Here is a 19,992-nt window from a genome sequence, read left to right as displayed (position 1 = left end):
AAAATTCTTCAAAAATTACCTGTTGGTCGATTTCCATATTGTAGTAGTTAAATAGGATGCTCGTTCACTATAGTTTCGTAAATATTACGTGAATTGTGTTGAAGTTATGTTGTTTTGTTTTTATCACAATAAAAACAAACTACCGCAATAATAGGACGCATTTGCCTATCGTTGCGATATTTTTCGAAGGTCAGCCCTATTGTTGCGGTATTGCATGTAATTCTTATGGAGAGCGATACCGCAACAATAGGACCTTAGCACTACCGCAGTAATAGGCTCAAGGGATTCAAATTTTTAACGAAAAATGTTGATTTTTCATCATTTTGAACGGATTTTTGTGAAACGAAAGCTGTTCTAGTCGTTAATTCGAAGAGTTTTAGCGTACCCACAATTGTTTTCAATGGTGTTATATCCAGAATGGACTACTTTAACACTACCGCAACATTAGGGCATACCACAACGATAGGACGTTTTACCCTATAGGTATTACGATTGCAGTTGGGGCAGAAATGTCCCTATATTATTACATTCATTCTTCGGGATTATTGTTCTATTAAATAATTATTGATAATTAAATTATTACACATTTTTATTGCATCTTGTTATATACAACTGTCTTGGTTTCCGACAAAGAGATTATTAGGGATCAACTTTTTCCTCAAAAATCGCAGTGGGAGTCGTAACTGAACTACAACGGTCGTCGTTGACAAACTCTGCACTGGCGGGGATATTTTCGACTTGACATTTTCGTAGACCAATTCGACACGTTCTTCGAACAATCGGGACGAATTGGATTGTTTTATCTCGCATATCTTTTGGATCATCTTGCAAATGATTCCACCGAGGCGAGGACGGATGTGGTCTTGCCAGCCGTTGCGTTGTATGGATGGTTCTGTGTTCTAACCTTCTGATATCATTGGGGCACTGGTGACAGCCGTCGTGATTTCTCCAATAATGATTCACATTTCACATTTCCTTCCACAAGCTGAATCTTGGACTGAATGTGAGGGTCCGGAGGGTGGTGATATCCTTTTCCACCCGCGCAAGTGCCATGCCTCATTCGGCGCGCTGTGCCTCTTGTTCTTCGAGGGTGATTTCCGTCAACAATTTTACCGAGGTTGCCGATCCGACCGGAGAGGTATTCCTCCATGATATAGTGTTCACACTGTAACAGAACCGCAACGATAGGAAAAAATCAAAATTACGGCATTAAACATAATAGATTCAATTGAATTAAATACCTACCTAGATTAACACGAGAATTTTTCAAACAAATCGACGTCGCTCGGAAAGATGACGATTTTTGTTTTGACATTTGCTCTATACGTGTGTTTGTGAGAGCAAGTTATGATTTGGCTGCGTACCTACAGAAAATCTCGTATTATCTTAATACTCCGAAATCGGCGTATTAAGATAAAATCCGAGATTAAATTTGAGTATAATACGGCTTGAAGCTTACCGAAATCGAGGATAATGCTAGATTTGCGTATTATCCTCGTTGGAGCTTACCGCCATAAGTGATTGCTACGTTTTTTTTTTAATGCTAATCTTATTCTCTACAATCGTCAAAAACGAATTTGTTGAACGGAGATATTCCCGTTTTCATGAACCCATTTGTTGCGATGGCAATCGATGCCGTTTCTTGGAAAGCAGTTCCAAGCAATGAGCTCACCTCCTTAATTGTAACAACTTTACCGGGGTTTGCTTTCACATACCTTTCAATTCCTTTAGACAGATTGGGTTTCAGCGGTTCATTAAACCAGACTTTATATTATCAAAAATTTTGGCTGCGCCGCTGAACAAAATCGTTAAATTGTTTTCAAAACTTTAGGTTATACAAATGTTTCTATTAACGCTTACTACATAACCCCATTCTTGGTCGACAAATGTGTATGTAGTTTTCTTCAATAAAACGTCTTCAGTGTTTCCAAGATTCAAATTTAAATTTGGGGATATTTTTTTTACTATTTGCATAAGAGTTCAGTGCGTGTTGGCTCTTTTTTCGGACGGTAGAAAGATCGCGCGATTTGCCGAAATTTTGTGTTTTGCATTACGCGGCCGGTAATAAAGTTAATTAGTTCAGTGCGTGTTGGCTCTTGTTTCGGACGGCAGAACGATCGCGCGATTTTCCGAAATTTTGTGTTTTGTTTTGTTTTTCCTTAGGACGGTTCGTAAGTAAATTGAGAGTGCGTGATTTCTCTTGTTTCGGGCAGCAGAACGATGGCGCGATCGGCCGAAATATTGTGTTCTGCTTTGCGCGGCCGGCAATAAAAATCAGTTCAGTGCGTGATTTCTCTTGTTTCGGACAGCAGAACGATGGCGCGATCGGCCGAAATATTGTGTTCTGCTTTGCGCGGCCGGCAATAAAAATCAGTTCAGTGCGTGATTTCTCTTGTTTCGGGCAGCAGAACGATGGCGCGATCGGCCGAAATATTGTGTTCTGTATTGCACGGCCGGTAATAAAAATCAGTTCAGTGCGTGATTTCTCTTGTTTCGGACAGCAGAACGATGGCGCGATCGGCCGAAATATTGTGTTCTGCATTGCGCGCCCGGTAGGCCGGTAGTTAGTTTGTACTACTTTTCGCGCACGATTCATGGCTAGGTAAAATCACTGTGTATAAAGAATGGCACGGTCGTATCGCTTATCAGAGTGAATCCAGATCCAACGATGCCTACCAATTAACTGATAATCCTTCCTGTGGTTTTTGTGGAGACGCAGAGGTAAACACGGTCTTCAAATAGCAAAAACCACCTACTAATATTCCTTCCTTCTTCCTAACTGACTACAAGGACGTGGCCGGCGCCGTTATTGATCATTTGAATTTTAGAGTCACTGAAACTTGCACACTGAGAATGCTTGAACAATCCCAGTCAATCATTCAGTTGATTCTTTGTGCAATTTCACTGATTCTGGTCAATCACGGAGTAGCAACCATAGATATGTGTAGTCAGTCAAAGCTAAGCTAAGCTAAGCTAAGGACGGTTCGTAAGTAAATTGATGAATATTTTTTATTATTTTTACAGCATATACTGTTATAGACAAACGCTCTATATTGTCGAATAGAGCTCCCTATTATTCACTTTTTCCACTAACACAAATTTTCCTTCCCGAGACATCTATGAAGGTAGTATGGGTTCCCTGCATCTTCACTAGTAGATGTTGAACTAACATTCCTTCCCTTCCTTCCGTGATTGTAAGGACGTGGCCAGGTATACAACTGCTACTGTATAGGAAAAGGTACTAATCCCAAGTACCAATTTGCGACAATATACAGTAGATTGCTCAATTGAGCATTGTATAGCCACCCACGATTTGTACAATCACATATGCTATGCTATGCTATGCTATGCTATTTTTTTTTACTATTTGCACAATATGAATGTGGAATCGATCGTGGGACGGCAGCTAGTCCGGGAGAATGCGAAGTGAAAAAACCTAACTCGCGTAGCAGAAATTTGTTTAACCAGTGTGCAATCGATCGTGTTGATGCTGATCATGGAGAACATGTTGGAGAACGCGAAGTGATTAAACTAATGTCTGCATCGAAGAGCACAAAATTATTTAGTGCGGAATCGATAGTGTTGTAATAGAGGTGTGCGCCGGTTATCGAACCGGCGTCGGCGGTGGAATTTTTTTTTTGCATTTTTTCGGAATGCTTTCAAGATTTTTATTTTCAAAGAAAGAATCTTTCGCATGAAAAATTTAATGAAGTTCTCCATAAAATACTATAAGTTTTTCCTAAATGAGGTTTTGATAAATCTAAGAAGAAATCCAAGAGAAGCTCTTTAGAATTCCTAAATAAAATTGTTTGAAATTTCAACATAAAATTCGTCGCAATTTACATGAGAAACTTCAGAATTTCCACGAGAAATTGTTTTTAACTTCTACAGCAAAATCTTCGGAAATTCACGGAAAGTTCCTGTTGAGATCCTGTTGAGCATTCTTCGAAATTTACACAGACTATTCTTCATAATTGTAGGAGAGGCTGGTTTTATGGATGTTTTAACGTTGGCTTTCTCAGTCTAGAATAATTAAGACAACTAGTTTGACATGGCCAATAATAAAACAGAGAGAGAGACTCTAAGACTCTACGAAGTTTTCAAGGAAAATTCTCTGGAATATTCACGAGAAGTTCTCCGGAACGTTAAAGGGAAACTTCTTAAGAATTTTGTGCAAAGGATTGCTCAAAATGTAGATTTCAATAAAAAAAATCTTTGGATTTCAACAGAAAATAGTTCGCAATTTTTTTGGACTTCTACAAGAAATTTTTTGTACAATAGACGTTCGATAACTGGAAGCCATTTAACTGCAATGCTACTGCAATTCGATAGTTACATCAGTTTTGCTGTTATAGGATAGCTGAACTTCAAAACGATTTCAATTTCGATGATAGCTGCCTTGCACTGCACAATCAGGTGCACTTCTGTCGCAGTTACCGAACGACCTGTGCTAACTGAAACGAAAACATGTTGCAGTTATCGAACGACTTGTGTATTGTCCATAAGAAATTCTTTGGCTGAAAAAGTCGTTTGGCCGAAATGATCGTTTGACCGAAAAGGTCATCAGCCCGAAAATGTCGTTTGGTCGAAATGGTCGTTTGACAGAATGGGCTATTTGGCCGAAAATATCGTTTGGGCCAATACTACTGCCAAATGTCAATAACTGAACGGGTAATTTAGTTAAAAATATATATCCGTTTGGCCTAATGACCGAAATTTCGTAATCTCTCTACTTTTTAAGTCGATACTGATCTTTAAGCTAAAAGTCATCTAACCAAATCCCATTAAGCCGAATTGAACGAAACTGTTATCAGGTCAAAAATGGTTTGACCGAAAACGACATACAGCTGAAAAAACAGATTAATCCACCTAGCGTTGGTGGTGCCTTTCTCGCATTTAGTTAAGACACCAACCATGGTTTATATGGTCCGATGTACCATTTTCTTCTTAACTTTTAAACGCAATGGCCAATTCAAATAGTGATAGTGGGCTTTGTACCCTGTGGAATGAAACTTGTTACGAGAAAATCGGTTAAGGATTACTATACGAAAAGTTGTCTAATGTTTTTATAGCTTTTGTGCACACACATAGATACACATACATACCACACACATACACACGGACAGACAGACATGGGCTGGCAAAAAATCATTTAACCGAATAGATCATTTGACCGAAAATGCCGTTTGATAGGAATGGTCATTGGTCATTTGGCCCGGAAATGTCCTTTCTGCAAATCTATCCTTTCTCCAAACGGCATTTAATGTCAAATGACCTATTCAGCTAAACGCCATTTTGGCAAAATGATGAATTTACGGCACTTTTCAAAGAAGGTTGCAGAAAGGACATTTTTGGGCCAAATGGCTCTTTCTGCCAAATGACAACCCAGACGACCCCACATCGCATAAGAATCCACGTTTAAAATCATTGGCCGATCCAAATTTCATCAAAATCGCATTGTGGTGCACAGATAATAAGTTTATATCCGGCACAGTAGGCTATTTTACGAGTTTATTTCAGTTTTATTTGTTGACATCCCATATTCTAGCAACAAACTCAAATGAAATCGGATTATCTGTCAAGCAGGAGCTTGTTATCACAAACTATATGGCAATGTATAATAAACAAACTCGCTTAAAAATCGTGGCATTACCGTGCACGGTCGGATAAGAAATATACATATATCGCCTTTAGTTTTGTACGAAAAAAGCGTTTTCGCGACTAGTATATAATTAGTTTGTGCACTTAGGCATCGCATAACAGAAAAACAATTCTGGGAATTCTTACCGAAAGACGTTTTTGATCAGATGATCTATTCGGTTGAATGGCTTTTTCGGCCGAACGGCATTTTTAGCCAAATGACCTGTTAGGGCAAACAACTTTTTACAAGTCCGGCCAAATGTTCCCTTTCGCTGTACGTCGATTTTGGCGCAACTTATCCTAAGCAACTATCTCTAAGCAACTTATCCGTTGTTTTAAAGTTGACTAGGCCAAACTAGCCATCTAGTGATGAACTAAACCCTGCAAGAAATCACAAAAATCACTCAACAGAAACTCAACTGGAACTTTCTATGGATATTCTGAATATTTTCTTGTAGAAATTTGGAACAGCTTCCCGTGAAAACTCTGAAGAGATTCTCATGTAAATTCCAAACAATCCAAGGAGCTCCTCTTGGTAATTCCAAAGATATCTCGAAAATTGTAATTCATGTCTAAAATCCGAAAATAATTTCCAAATAAATATTTTGGAAAAACTTTAAGAATTTTCTGGAAGTTCATAAAATGTTTGAGGTGAAAAAAAAATTCTCCCGTTAATATCTTGAAAATATCCAAAATGACCAATTCAGCCGAACGACACTTTTGACCGAATATCCATTTCGGTCAAATGACCCCTTTCGGCCAAACTACTATTTCGGCCAAAGGGCATATTCGGCTATTAAGCTTTTCGACGTTTTTTTCAGTCAAAGGAACTGTTCGACCAAAGAACCTTATGCTAGATACCTTAGCAAAGTCTGAAAGCATAATGAGAGCATATACAAAACATATTTTGATTTTGACATGATGATGGCAAAATAATTTATAATTTGTTTTCAAATATGAATCATCATTATTGAGTACATATTTTTATCTCATTTTGCTGTATATAACTAAATAGAATGGTAGGACATCAAAATATGTACTTAATTTGTTATCAGAAACCAATATCAAAATTAGTTTTCGATATCAAATTAAGTAAACATAATCGAAGATTTCACAACATTAAAATAAGTTATCGAATTGCTCTCAAGCTCAAGCTTCTACCAAATAGTCTTTTCGTTTCGGTTAAATTATATATTCGGCCAAACAACGTTCAGCCTTGTGGTCTTCGGCCAAATGGCTGTCTGCCGAACGACTCTTCAAACTCAATTTCAATTATATGTTTTTTTGTTTCAGCGGGAAAATCTTCGCAGTTTTTACACGAAATTTTCAGCCTAGTTTTTTTTACGCAGAGCTTTCCGAAATTTTAACAAGAAATTGTATGGAATTTTCATGAAAATCATTGACATCTTCACGAAAAATTATCTGGAGTTTCAACGTACTGTTGCTGAGATCTATCAGTAAATTATACGGAACTTCCACTGAATCTTCTGAATTTGCACAGAAAGTTTTGCGGAATTCTTCAAATTTTAATCGACGTGAAAAATTATAGATCAGCGGCGTGGAAAATTTTAAACCGGCGGCGCGCCAATGCAAACATGTCGGCGGCGGCGGCATGTTAAAAACTGACTCTAAAAAGCTTATTAAACGAAGCACATTGATCTTGCGTTAGATTGATTTGAAACACAGTTTTCGTCTTCTTGTTTTCAAAATAACTTCGTTTACAATAAATATTTAGTCGCTTACCAAAGGGCTTCACATGAATTACCTTCTCAACTAACCAACGATTCCTCTCCCGAAGCCCTCACGGAGATGCAGAGCATTCCTCGGTCTCTTATAACAAAGAGTGTTAAACTAATTTTCCGCTCCTAATCCTAAATTGACAGTAAGGAGCATCGTTAGGTATTGGTCATGAATTGGAAACTCTGAAGCAAGTATACAATAAGAATAACTTTTTTAATTGATAATTAATAAATTAATAATTTAATTACATTTCCCAAGAATATTATTTAATTGGTGAGCTGTGCTTATTTGATGTTTCTCGGCCAATTATGATTAGCTACTACGATGTGTACAGTTAATCAAGCTAAGCTCTTCTTTGACTATTTGCACAAAATGTAAGGAACATCTGCAATGTTGTGGGCATCCAGAACAGGTTGAAAGATCATTAAAATTGCTCATACAGACCATAACAGCTAGGGGGGTCCCGTAGCGTAGTTGGCTACACGTTCGCCTAATAAGCGAATGGTCATGGGTTCGATTCCCAGCCCTTCCACCAAACCTTCGTCAGTCGCCGGATCCGCAGCCCATACGGTGGCGTTTGGGGTACGCGCCTTGCCGTGACGGCTGTCTGATGACGACTGACAACTTGTTCTTCTCGGAGTCATTCCTCCAACGTTACCCGGATTAAATGGCAACCGAACAAAGCAACGATCATTGGATACACGACATGGACAAATGGACACAATGGACTCACGAGAAAGATGAACTGGCAACGACAACAATAACGAATAATGGATATCTAAAAATAGATTCTGTGTGGATTCTGTACAACAGAATACCACAGTAGATCACGGCACAGTAGCGGTGGCACAGTAGGCACAGAGTGCCTACCAAATAAATAAAGGAATAAAAAAAAGACCATAACAGCTGTTCTCATATGCCAAGGACACACAGACAATAGCTCAATTCGTCCAGCTGATTGTATATAAGATGGATCTGTGAAATTCAATCTGAAATACATATCTTTATGCATTTTAGAAAGGTGCACAAGATTCTTCTAATAAGCAAAAGTATGTTATAAATGTTGGTCTAGTAATAGAAATTCTCTATCTGCGTATACGCCTGGCAGATGTGGATACATAATTGAGTATCCCACTAAATAAAAAAATAAATCTAAGCATTCATTTTCAAATTTTTACTTAGCTCAATACTATAAAATCACGCTGACAAGGCAATATGTAGTATGTTCAGCAAAATTACATAATTCTTAAGTGAACTAAAGTTTTAAACGAAATTTGTATCTGTATATGAAACATTCCAAAAATGCTGGGGTATTGCCTTATCGTCGATTTATCACAGACTGCTGTTATTATAACTCTATTGGTCGCAAAACAGTTATTTGACTTCGAAAAAGTGAAATCAGAATTACGTACAAAATGTAAAACCAATTTAATTAAAAATTCCGCGGAAAAAAATTAAAATTTCGTTTCGTTTCGAAAAATTTCGAAATAAATTAACCTTGATTTCGTATCGTTTCGAAGACTCGAAAGTAAATCCATATTTCTTTTCGTTTCGATGCGCATCAACATAGACATTTCAAATTTCGTTTCGCTTCGTTTCGTTAGGAAAAAGTGTGTTATCGCATACCCTTACCTCGTAGTGCTGCTTCCACCTTTCGATCACCACACGTTCGTCCGTCAAGATGCTCCCATCCTTATCGCTGCACATTTCGGCTCGCAGCACGAAGCCTTTGCGGGATGCGTTGAGCTTTTGATAGAACTTGCGTGTTTCTTGAGAATGGCACAGCTTTTCCATCACCTCGCATTCCGCTTCTTCCAGGCAGCGTTTTTTTCTCCTGAAAAAGGCGGGTCTGCTGTCTCCGCTTCCGTCTATAACGTTCCACGTTCTGCCGGGTACCTTGCTGCAGCGCGACCGCCCGTGCTGCGACCTTCTCCTCCAGAATCTGTCTGCACTCTTCGTCGAACCAATCGTTCCGTCGAGTTCGTCCAACATACCCGCCGTTGTTCTCCTCTGCGTCGTTAATGGCTGCTTTGGCCAGCTTTTCCTGGCGTGCACGCAGCTTAAAAAAAACGCTAAGTGGGCATCGGCTTTTAACTGTATTCCAGCAGTCCTCAAGAGGGGCCCCATCGAGCTCACCCTCTTCCGGCAACGCTACCTCGAGATGCTACGCATATGCAGTGGCGACATCAGATTCGTACCGCGGCGGCAGTCGGTACCGAACGGATAGTTTTGGACGCAGTTTAATCATTACCAGATAGTGGTCAGAGTCGATGTTAGCGCCACGATATGTCCTGACGTCGATAATGTCGGAGAAGTGCCTCAAGCAAGACTCGCGTTGTTTTGTTCTGCTGTGTGCGGTCGAAAGGTTAATAAATTGGTGTGCAATCATTATTTGGATTATCCCATTTAATTACACCACTTTATAACCTTAATAACAGATAAGTTTTTCGTCCTCAACAGTAAGGTCGCATAGTACGAACTCGTCTTATGATAAGTGAAGACATTCCACTAAAAGCTCGAAATAATGAATGTGCAGAACAGTCTCGAGGCACGCGTTATTTGGTTCTGTCGTGTGCGATCGAAAAGTTAATTAATAGGTGCGCGATCGGTGCAGAACAGTCTCGAGAATCGCGTTATTTTGTTCTACTTTTTGCGGAAAAACTACACATTACACGCGACAAAACGTTTACCAAAACGAACTTGGCTACCTTTCTACCCAGGGCCTGATTTAGGGGGGGGGGGGGGGCATGGCCCCGGGCCCCCCCAAATCTTATGTACCAAAACCAACCATTTTGTACATTTTGGGGCCCCCACATACTGTCGGCCCCGGGGCCCCCTTCCGGCTATTATTCAACATCCCTTTGATAACTCGTGAAAGTGCAAATGACTCGTCGGCCTCTATTAATGTTAATTACCTGCATTTGGACACGGCCAGCGCCGCTATTACTTAAATGTGAAAAATCAAATGGTTAGAATTTGTCTAAACGAAAACGGGAATTGGTAATTCTGTGGCTTCTGTGGTTTCGAACGTAAAGAAAAATGAGGGTGATTTTTGTTTGGCAGTCTCTGGACTGAACTCAAACCCTACTCCGGGTCCATTTCCTGTTAGTTCCCACGGTAGTTAAAATTGCTTCTACTAGTCCTAAGATCATTTACCTACCAGACGGTCCTAAGCAACGTGCTCATGGTACACTCTTAATTTTTTCGCCAAGATCTCAGCATTTTTTGTTTATTTTTCCGTTATAGCAAACGTAATTTTAGCCGAGATCTCAGTAAAAGTGACGTTTCAGTTGCTGAGACATGGTAAACATTTAGCCGAAAATCAGTAATAAACCAAAGTTTCTGTCGAAGTTCAGTTCTCAGATTTATTGAACTACAGCTGTGCCCGATTTTGCTGAGCTCGATAATGAAAAACTTATAATTATAATATAAGTAATAGTAGTAAACTAAATAATTTTATAGAATTCTTCATAACTGATGCCGTGGCAAATCACCCATAATTTGTTTTGAATACTTTCGAATAATTTTTGCTTTTATTTCGCTCTTCCATTTTTACATTCATCTTCTCTACTAGTTTTGTTTTACATACGCACGCCGTCTTCCACTTCTAAGTTTGCACTTATTACCACAATCTCCGTCGAATACCTATTACATTACTTTTTGCTATAATTGTGTCTGTACTGTTTGCTGATAATTTTCGATTCACTAACGTGATCGGTCGCCACTGTTATGTAACGGATTTTGTTCAGATTTTTAAATGATGTTGCAGTTGGTTTGCATCTCTAATCTACATGCTTCTTGGCTTTTTTCTGTAACACTGCAACTGCTCGGAATACGGAATGCTATCTGGAAAAGGGGGAGGGGGTGGTGCTCTTTTGTTTGAGGTTATTTTAATTTCTCAACAAAGTTCGGTTCTATCATATACTTTGCGGCTCATTGGAAACGTAACTAACGGGAAAATGCCATCATTATACTTTTTTTGTGGGACTGTCTAAACTGCTGCTATATTTTATAGGATCTGATTTGTTTGTTTTGTGCTACTAAGAATATCGATATTAATTGCTATGATTTCTCTGCATGCTTGAATCTGGGTTCTAATACAGGTAAAGATATTGATCAATTGTTAGGGGTGCTCTTTTTAACTACGCAATTTTGTTGAATAATTCTCTGTTTGATAATGCTTCACTAAACGTAACTTTGTTAAGCTAAGTTGCTCTAATTTTTGAAAAGCCTTCTCGATAAATTTTGTTTAATTTTAGTTTATTGATTTGTTTAAGAGTACGATTTTGTTTCTGCATACTACAATTTGGCATTCTTTGGGGATCAATAAACTATAAGGTAAGTAAAGTTAGTTACAAACGAAACGAACAAAAGAAACTGACTTCTTTCAATTGGAATACTATTAGTTGAAACAACATAAACTAAATAACAAGATAATGGAACTATAAAAAGCAATAATGGTATAAAAATCGGACATCCGTGGAATAGTGATCAAATCAACAGTGTACTGTGCGGTGATAAAATTCTTTTAAGTAGACGGTGCGATCTTCATCTAAATTTATCAGGTCAATACAAAGCATTTACAACTAATAAACCGATCAATATAATGTACATAGAGGTCCATTCGAGTTCATTAGCATTAGTATTTACAGAAAAAAAAACAAATCCATCATAAAATTCGTCTCAGGAAAAATCTTTACATAAAACAACAATTTTAGAACAGTTGAGACTCGATTCTTTTGCTTCTCTAAAGTTCAAATATTTCAGCTCTGTCTTATAACTTAAACAACTAATAGGGGTTCGTTAGAGCTTCGCTAAATAAATTGGTACACTTTGCCTTTTGCATCCATTTAATTGTACGATAAATAAAACCAGATCATATTATCTGTCCTTTTTTCTGATGAATATTCTGTCGTTTCCATATTATTTTTATATAGAGGGATCACAATGTTTTCATGTTCGCTTTTGCTTGTCAAACATATCCGAAATTTTAAACTAGGTTTTCGTCTAGATTTGCTACGCGCGCTTTGTTTTAAAGACTCGATTGCTCTTACTTGCCTCAAATAATATTCGAGGAGAATTTCTCGAACGTACCTTGATCGATGGTTTCCCTCCGCCGCGGGAGCGTTCCACTGGCCGTAAATGGTGCCGGATCCGTGCAACCGAGGCTGGTCAGAAGCTCTACGAGCGCCGAAGTCGTCTCCATGTTCACGTGGTGCGGGGTATTACTTGCTTGTCGGGCCGCCGCCAACGAGTTGGCCGCTTTGGCGTACGTCAGACACGATCGGCCCTCGTGGTCGATGTGTTTCAAGTTGGCGTGGTGCTGGAATTATGGGTAGGTTTTCGTTAGGATGGGGTTCGGTCCGGGAGCAAATTAAGTCGACTTACCCAAATTAACAGCTGCGAGATGGCAAGGTTTCCAATGGCGCACGCCAGATGCAATGGCGTTCGCAGATCCCGGCTGCTAACGGTGGAATTGATGTGCTCGACGGTGGCATTGGCCAGCAGGATGATGATAGCCTTCATGTCGGACCGCACGACGGCTTCGCGCAACTGATGACCAATGGGGGGTGTCGAGTTGAACGTGGGCAGGAACTCTTTAGCTTCGTATTTCAGCCGGATCCAGCTTTCCTTCTCCTCCCGGGAACTGGCGGGCGTGGGTTTCACTCGGCCGCGGGTATTGGATTCCCACACCGAGTTGGCGAGACTGTTACCGATGGCGAGCATCACGCTAAGATGGCCAGGACTGTAGAAGAGAGAATTTGAACGCACTTTTTATTCACTGATACAATAATTGATGTCTGTATTGAATAGAAATCTAGGGGAAAAGGGGTGATCGTATATACTGCCGTGAATCGCATATTTGTCCCATATGAATAGGAAACCCAGAAAAGATGGGACAGATATGCGATTCACGGCAGTATAGTAGTCGATGCAATAAAAATGTTCATTTTTCGCTGCATTGTCACTAAGAACTAAACTAAGTACGGACCGCATTTCACATGTCCCAATGCAAAGGATGGTAAGCAGTCAATTAACTGTTGAGCATGTTTTATGCTACTTTTAAGACATTATTTCATATTGTAGCGCTCAAAAAATCTACTCCCCTTATGTTTAGTCGCAACTGTGGGGTTTGAGTAAGTTACCATCAGCGTTTCAATCAGTGAGCAGCAACTAGCAAGCCATGACTCGAGCTCATCTTGTCAGATCTCCGTGGCATGCACACGTACCCACAGAGAGCTGTTGTCATCGCATTTTGCTCCGGTCATTTGGGGCCACACATTTTAGCGTTCCTGCCAGGTTATTTTTTGTATTCTGACGCTGTTTCAAAAGGTGAGTTGAGTGTGTAATGTGCTAATGTGTTAAAATATTTGATAGTTTTAAAAAAATCACAAGGCAAGGTGGTTTGTATTGCTAAAAAGCGCGTCTGAAAGCCGCTAGTAAAAGGATTGTGGCTTGGAAAATTATAAAGCGCGTCAGGAAGACCGCTGGAAAATGGATTGGGGTTTGGAAAATCACAAAGCGCGCCTGGAAGGCTGCTTGAAAATGGTTTGTGATTTGAAAAAGTTTAAGTACGTTTTAACGGGCATAAAGGTAATAATTCCTTTATGCGCGTTAAAAGGTTCTGGGGCCAAGCGTGAGATAGAAAACAAGATTAAGATCAATTCGACGCGTGAAACTTTTGAAAGGCTGACCACTATGGAAAAGATAAAAATTCGATGGAACTGCAGTAGCCTATTCCTTCTAAGAATCTACTATTTAACCTAATGTAAACGTTAGCAGATGTAGCTTCCTAAACATCTAATTGTGCTATGAAATAAAAATACTTACGGCCACTCATCCAGTCCCAGCGATCGAACTTTGCTGATGTGCGAGCCAAGATTTCGGTGCACTCCAGAGCACTCGATACACATAAGCACCCCCAGGTTCAAACTGGCCCATTCAGGATCTACAACGAGTCAAAATTTTTAATCAAACAACTACCCGTAACGCGCACCAAAGTCCACAACTTACTTGGCGAATCGCAATCCACGCAGTACCCGTTGCCCGGTACCCGACTCCGGATCGACTGCATCGAGGCAATGTCGCTCGGGTTCAGCGGTTTCGACTTGGACGACTCGATCCCTTGCAGGGACTTGAAAATCTCCTGCTCGATCACCGACACCCACTCGTCCCGTTCCTCGGAGTTGGACGCCTCGAAGTGCCACTGCTTGTTGTCCAGCGAAACTATGTAGAACTCGAATCCATCGGAATCTGTGAGAAGTGAATTACATTGTCAGACTGGTTTAAAACCAAAATTCAAGAAAACTTACCGTCATATTCGTTGTTTTTCCCCACGCCACTGCTCTTCATCCGTCGGTGACGCTTCTTCACATTTGGCGTTTGCGCATCCAGCTTACTGCTATTGCCATCGGATCCGATGAAGCTCTGCGAGTTGCTGTTGCTGATCACAATGCCTTCGTCGCCACTGGTTTGCGAGTTAGATTTCACCGGTTCCCGCAGCGTGTCGAATGCCGTCAGAAGCACCTTCTCAGTCATCTTGCGGTCTTTGGCCAGCGATAGTCCGCCGATTCCTTCGGTAAGTCCGTTGCTTCCGCTGCCCTGCGACCCAGTGGATCCGGTCATCTTGCCGTTCATGGTCGGTGCTGCTACATTCGCTCCCGTCAGGGCACTATTGGTAATGATAGATTTCGAGCCTCTCGGTTTCTGTCCCGGCACTTTCACCGTCACATACTGCAGGGAAACTTCCTTCCCGTGGACATCGTCCATGTAGTCGTGTAACGATGGATGGTATGTGAGCCGGCCATCGTCACAAAGCGTAACATACTTCTTCTTCCATTCTTTGTTCAGCGATTTGCTGCTCCGTTTGTACAAATAACCCTGCTTGATCGGAATGGCCCGTCCGCTACCGAGTTCGCCATTTTTGATCTTATCCTGCTGTTCCTTCTTGGATGAGGAAGGAATGAACAGATTCGATCTTCGTCGACTCTTTCTCGACGTCGTCGGGGTTGAAGTTGGCGTCGGTAGTTCCTTGTCCTTACCACTCCCACCGCCACCGGTTCCACCTCCCGAATCTTTCCCCGAGGGCGGCATCAGCCCTAACGGTTGCAGGCTATCGCTCGATACCGGATGACTTGGTGGTACGAACTTGGGGATGTTGTTGTTCTCGTTGGTCAACGCCAGTAGGGCCTGCTGAGAGGTCCCGTGCGAGATGGTTCCCCATTTCTGCGGAGGATGTGACTCCCTCTGCGAAAGGCTCAAATGTTGCGATTCACTCGCCAACAATTCAGAGCTGATTTTGATCGGAATGTGATGACTCGAGGCGGAAAGTACATGATGCCGATGCGGTAGAGTCATCGTACCTTGATTTATTTGTTGCTGCTGCTGCTGTTGCGAATTCGAATTATGGTGGCTGGGCGAGGAACTGCTCATCGTGAGTCCACTGGCCGGACTACCGGTGGACGAGGAAAATCCATTGGTGGGACTAGGAACGGTCGGGTGAAAGCTGGCCACCCCCAGCCGGGTGCCTTGTGGCGTCGTTGGTCGCGAATTGGTCGGTGTGATAACCGAACCGGTCGACAGACGCTGCTGAACAATCTTCTGGCAGGCTGAAAAATTGCGAAACAAGATAAAGTAGCGTGATTAGAGTTGAGAAATTTATTCGATTGATCTTAGAGGACATACAATATCTTCGATAGAAAGGCATATCACCACGAGACAACAACGATTCGAACATCAGAAACCCGAAAACATAACCAAACCGACCCGTCTGTCCAACCAAACACAAAGCGCAATAAAGTACAGAAATCGCTTGTTCCGGCTATGCTCTGTATGCTGTTCGTGTCCTCTGCATAAGCGGCAGCGCGACGCAGCAGTGGAAGCATACCAACATGGGAGATGTGCTATGTGTGTATGTTTTCTTCACAGGTCGGTAGGAAGCGCATATGCTGCCAGCAGCAGTCAGCCATAGGTGCAGATACACACAACACTCACACAGGACCCGCTCGACTCGGCAGCATCCGTTTCTATACGAATTATGCACGGTGTGTCGCTTTGTTATGTTTTGTTTGTTGTATATGCTCCGGTCGGACGGTAGGTCGGTCGCTATGCGTGTTCCCAGTTGTTACTTCCCCCAGTTATGTTTATTCCGTTCGTTCGCACTCCGCAAGGAGCGATGTGATGTATTCGTTTATGTGCAATACAAAGAAGGATCATAATACATACATAAGCGCAGCATAAAAACAGGATTGATTCTGGGAAAGATCGGTAGATGTCGGGTAGAACAACATAACATAAGGATCTATGCCCAAAAGTGTATGTGCGTTACTAGCGATATTTTATGTCTTGGGTTCCTGCACGAAATGTTGGATAAGTTTTTTATCATGGCATAGACACAAACCTAAAAGATCCAAATTATCTCACATAGTTTTCTCGTAGTCAATTTTCCGAAATACGATAATGACGTAGCACTATCAAAAATATTCAAAACTCTTTTATTAGTAATTTAGACTTTTGGACTACGGCAATCGGCAATCGATCGGTAATCGGTAATTTGGACTTTTGTGTACGGCAATCGAGGTTTTCCAAAGTGTTTTATGTGCCACGTGTTCCCGATATAAGCCAAAACTTTCTGTCCTTTTTTAAATGCACGTGTTTGTTCGATATATTGAAAAATATTTTAATTACTATTTCCTACACGCGTTGTTCTGACCGAGTTCTTCCTTCTTAAAATACAAGCGTTTTCCCGATGTAAGACAAAACTGGGTTGTGCCTTATTCACATGCACGCATTGCAAAATGCGGCTTGCTAGGAAGGAATAAATTATTAGGTATATTCCAGAAATATTTACGCATATTATTATTTCAAATTTCTTAAGGTGAAGGTTAGTTGAGTACCCAAAACAAAGTAGTGGAAGTAGCGGTCAATTAAAACATTGTAGTAGCTGTAATATTGATGTTGTACTTATTACGGCCCAATCATGTGTCACCACACCCAATCAAATTTATCCAATGCTCCGAGTGTCCTCCGGAAACCTAAGCTGATTTGAAAACAAAAAACTTTTTGAGCACAGACCATTTCCAGTTTGTATGAAAGGTAGTATGGAGAAATTAAACTTTTCACATTACACTGACTACTGCAGCGCCTTCTCACCAAGTGCCGCAAAGTGTTTGAAAACTTGTTTTTAATTACGCTGTGAAAAGAAGTGAAATGCAGAGATAATCGCGTAGGGACATTTAATTGGCACGAAGTAAATTCATAAGCTATGAACAGAACAGGTTAGTAATTGGAATATTGCATGTTTGTTCGTAGCTATTCGCAGCATTCCGTTAGCGAACGGCAGCCCTTACTTTGCACCGTTCAATGTGGAAAAACGATCCATAAAAGAATGGAAAACGATCCATAAATAACATCTGAATGTTCCATAAAACGTGCCATACTGGCTGTCATCGTGGTACCCTTCCAACTATGTCCTTAAAAAGGGCAAGAACAATGTTCTTAAAGCTTCGGGAATTTTTCGGGTAAATTGGAATCAAGGTCTTTCCTTGTTGCTTCTCTTCAGTAGTAGGAACTCCAACAGTTCCCTCCTACCTACCCCATGAGGTTCCGAGAGTGATCAATGAGACTTTCACCCTTTCAGGAAGGCTTCAGAAGTTTGTTCATGAGAAACCATGAAAAATAAGCTGGCGCATGATCCGTTCTGGTCTAACATCGGGAATGTCCATACCTAAAGGTTCTGCCGGCACACTCTGTGATGCTCCGGAAGTGGCGAATGATTTCCCTTACACATTATCAGAAGTTCATTTGTAAAAAAAAAACATGAACAAACGAGCCGTCGCATGAATTTTTTTGGTCTCAATTTGGAAATGTCCTGTTCTACAGGTACCCCGGGACACTCCGTTATAATCCGGAAGTGACCAGTGAGGTAAATTGTCCTTTATAGAATCATCAGAGAATTATTCGCGAGAAATCTTGAAGATAGAACAGTCGCATCACATGTTTTAGTGCAAAAATGAAAATGTCCATTCCTACAGGCTCTGCCGGCACTATATGAAGTTCCGGAAATGGCCATTAAGTTTTTCTGCACTTTTCAGAATTATCAGAAGTTTATTTGTGAAAAACCATGAAAAACGAGTTGTCGCATGACACATTTTATCTTAATTCGGAAATGTCCCCTTATACAGGTCCCCCGGGTACTCCGTGGTATTCCGGAAGTGATCGATGAAGTTGTCCTTTATAAGATCTTCAGATGATTATTCGTGAGTAACCATGAAGACGGAGCTATCGCATGACATGTTTTAGTGAAAAAAAGAAAATGTCCATAACTAAAGGGTTCCACCGGGGCACTCCGTGGTGTTCCGGGAGTGGCCAATGAGTTGTTATACACTTTACAGCCTTACCAGAACTTTATTTGTGAATATCCATGAAGATAGAGCTGTCGCACTATACGATTGGTCTAAAGTAGGAAATGTCCTCTTCTACAGGTTTCCCCGGGGCACCATGTAATATTCTGGAAGTGGTCAGTGAGGTCAATCGTCCTTTATGGAATCACCAGAAGATTATTCATGAGAAATCTTGAAGATAGAGCAGTCACATGACATGTTTGGGTCAACAAATGAAAATGTTCATTTCTGCAGGTCCCCCCGGGGCACTCCATGAGGTTCTGGAAGTAGCCAAAGAGGTCTTACAGACTTTTGACACAAACCAAAAGGTTATTTGTGAGAAATCATAAAGAAAGAGCTGTCATATGACATGTTTTGGGCTAAAAACTCAAATGTCCTCTTCTACGGCTTCCCCGAGGCATTTGGGGACATCCTTAAGACGCTTATAAGCACTTTAAAAAATCTGAAAAATTCCTAATAGAACCGTATTTAGCAAAGCTTTGTTTATGGTTAAAGTTTGAGAAATATAAAAAAATCCATATAAAAAAAAGTTTTCATCGAAATACCCCAAATGCCATATGGGGGGGTATCCCAACGGAATCTGGAATAATTCCGGAACCATACGGAATCTGGACACCACTCTGGAATAAAAACTGGACCTTGTCTCAAAATTTCACATTGATCGGTTGAAAGCAAACAGAGTTATGATTTTTTCAATTTCAAAATTTGCCTACTGGAAGAGCTTGGCCTTTTGGGTGTTAAAGATATAAGGTTCACTATTGTCCGATCTAAGAATTACCCAGTAAACAAATCAAAGCTAAGAAACCACGTGATTGTAGTTCGCAAACAAAATTCTGTCATACCTCAATTTTTCGAACAAAACTTTGAGCTGTCATAAGACGAGTTTATACAATCCCATTGAATTCCACCACTTAATTGTATCTTGATAGAGGTCGAAATACGTACCTCAACAGTAAGGCCGTCTTCAGTGTCTCGTACTTGACTCGACCTTACTATTGAGGTCGAAATACGTATCTGTCAAGATACAATTAAGTGGTGGAATTCAATGGGATTGTATAAACTCGTCTTATGACAGGTGAAAACATTCCACTAAAAAGCTCAAAATAATTTTCTAATCAAAACTTTGAGAAAATGATTCAAATAAGTTTAGCAGTTTAGTTTAGTTCAAATAAGATTCAAATAACGAGCAGAACTAAACGAATCTTTGGAT

At 40.6% G+C, this 19,992-nt stretch overlaps 1 protein-coding gene and 1 pseudogene across 1 annotated transcript in view; both read right to left on the bottom strand.

The window, feature by feature from the left end:
• Window positions 1–553: 553 nt before the first annotated feature.
• On the bottom strand, window positions 554–10,566 carry LOC134210346 (uncharacterized; annotated as a pseudogene).
• Window positions 10,567–10,880: 314 nt separating this feature from the next.
• LOC134213549 (centaurin-gamma-1A) overlaps window positions 10,881–19,992 on the bottom strand; it is a 103,751-nt gene continuing 94,639 nt past the window's right edge. Inside the window, exons 5-9 of the mRNA XM_062692690.1 lie at window positions 14,694–15,989; window positions 14,395–14,634; window positions 14,212–14,329; window positions 12,769–13,126; window positions 10,881–12,703 (exon numbers count right to left, since the gene is read on the bottom strand). Of these exons, the coding sequence (XP_062548674.1) occupies window positions 12,440–12,703; window positions 12,769–13,126; window positions 14,212–14,329; window positions 14,395–14,634; window positions 14,694–15,989 (2,276 nt within the window). The 3' untranslated portion in view covers window positions 10,881–12,439. The remainder of the gene's footprint in view (window positions 12,704–12,768; window positions 13,127–14,211; window positions 14,330–14,394; window positions 14,635–14,693; window positions 15,990–19,992) is intronic.

Source organism: Armigeres subalbatus, chromosome 2 (assembly GCF_024139115.2).
Source record: "Armigeres subalbatus isolate Guangzhou_Male chromosome 2, GZ_Asu_2, whole genome shotgun sequence".
Taxonomy (NCBI): domain Eukaryota; kingdom Metazoa; phylum Arthropoda; class Insecta; order Diptera; family Culicidae; genus Armigeres; species Armigeres subalbatus.
Note: the sequence above shows the minus strand (reverse complement) of the source record. Positions and strands in the feature narration are given on the sequence as shown.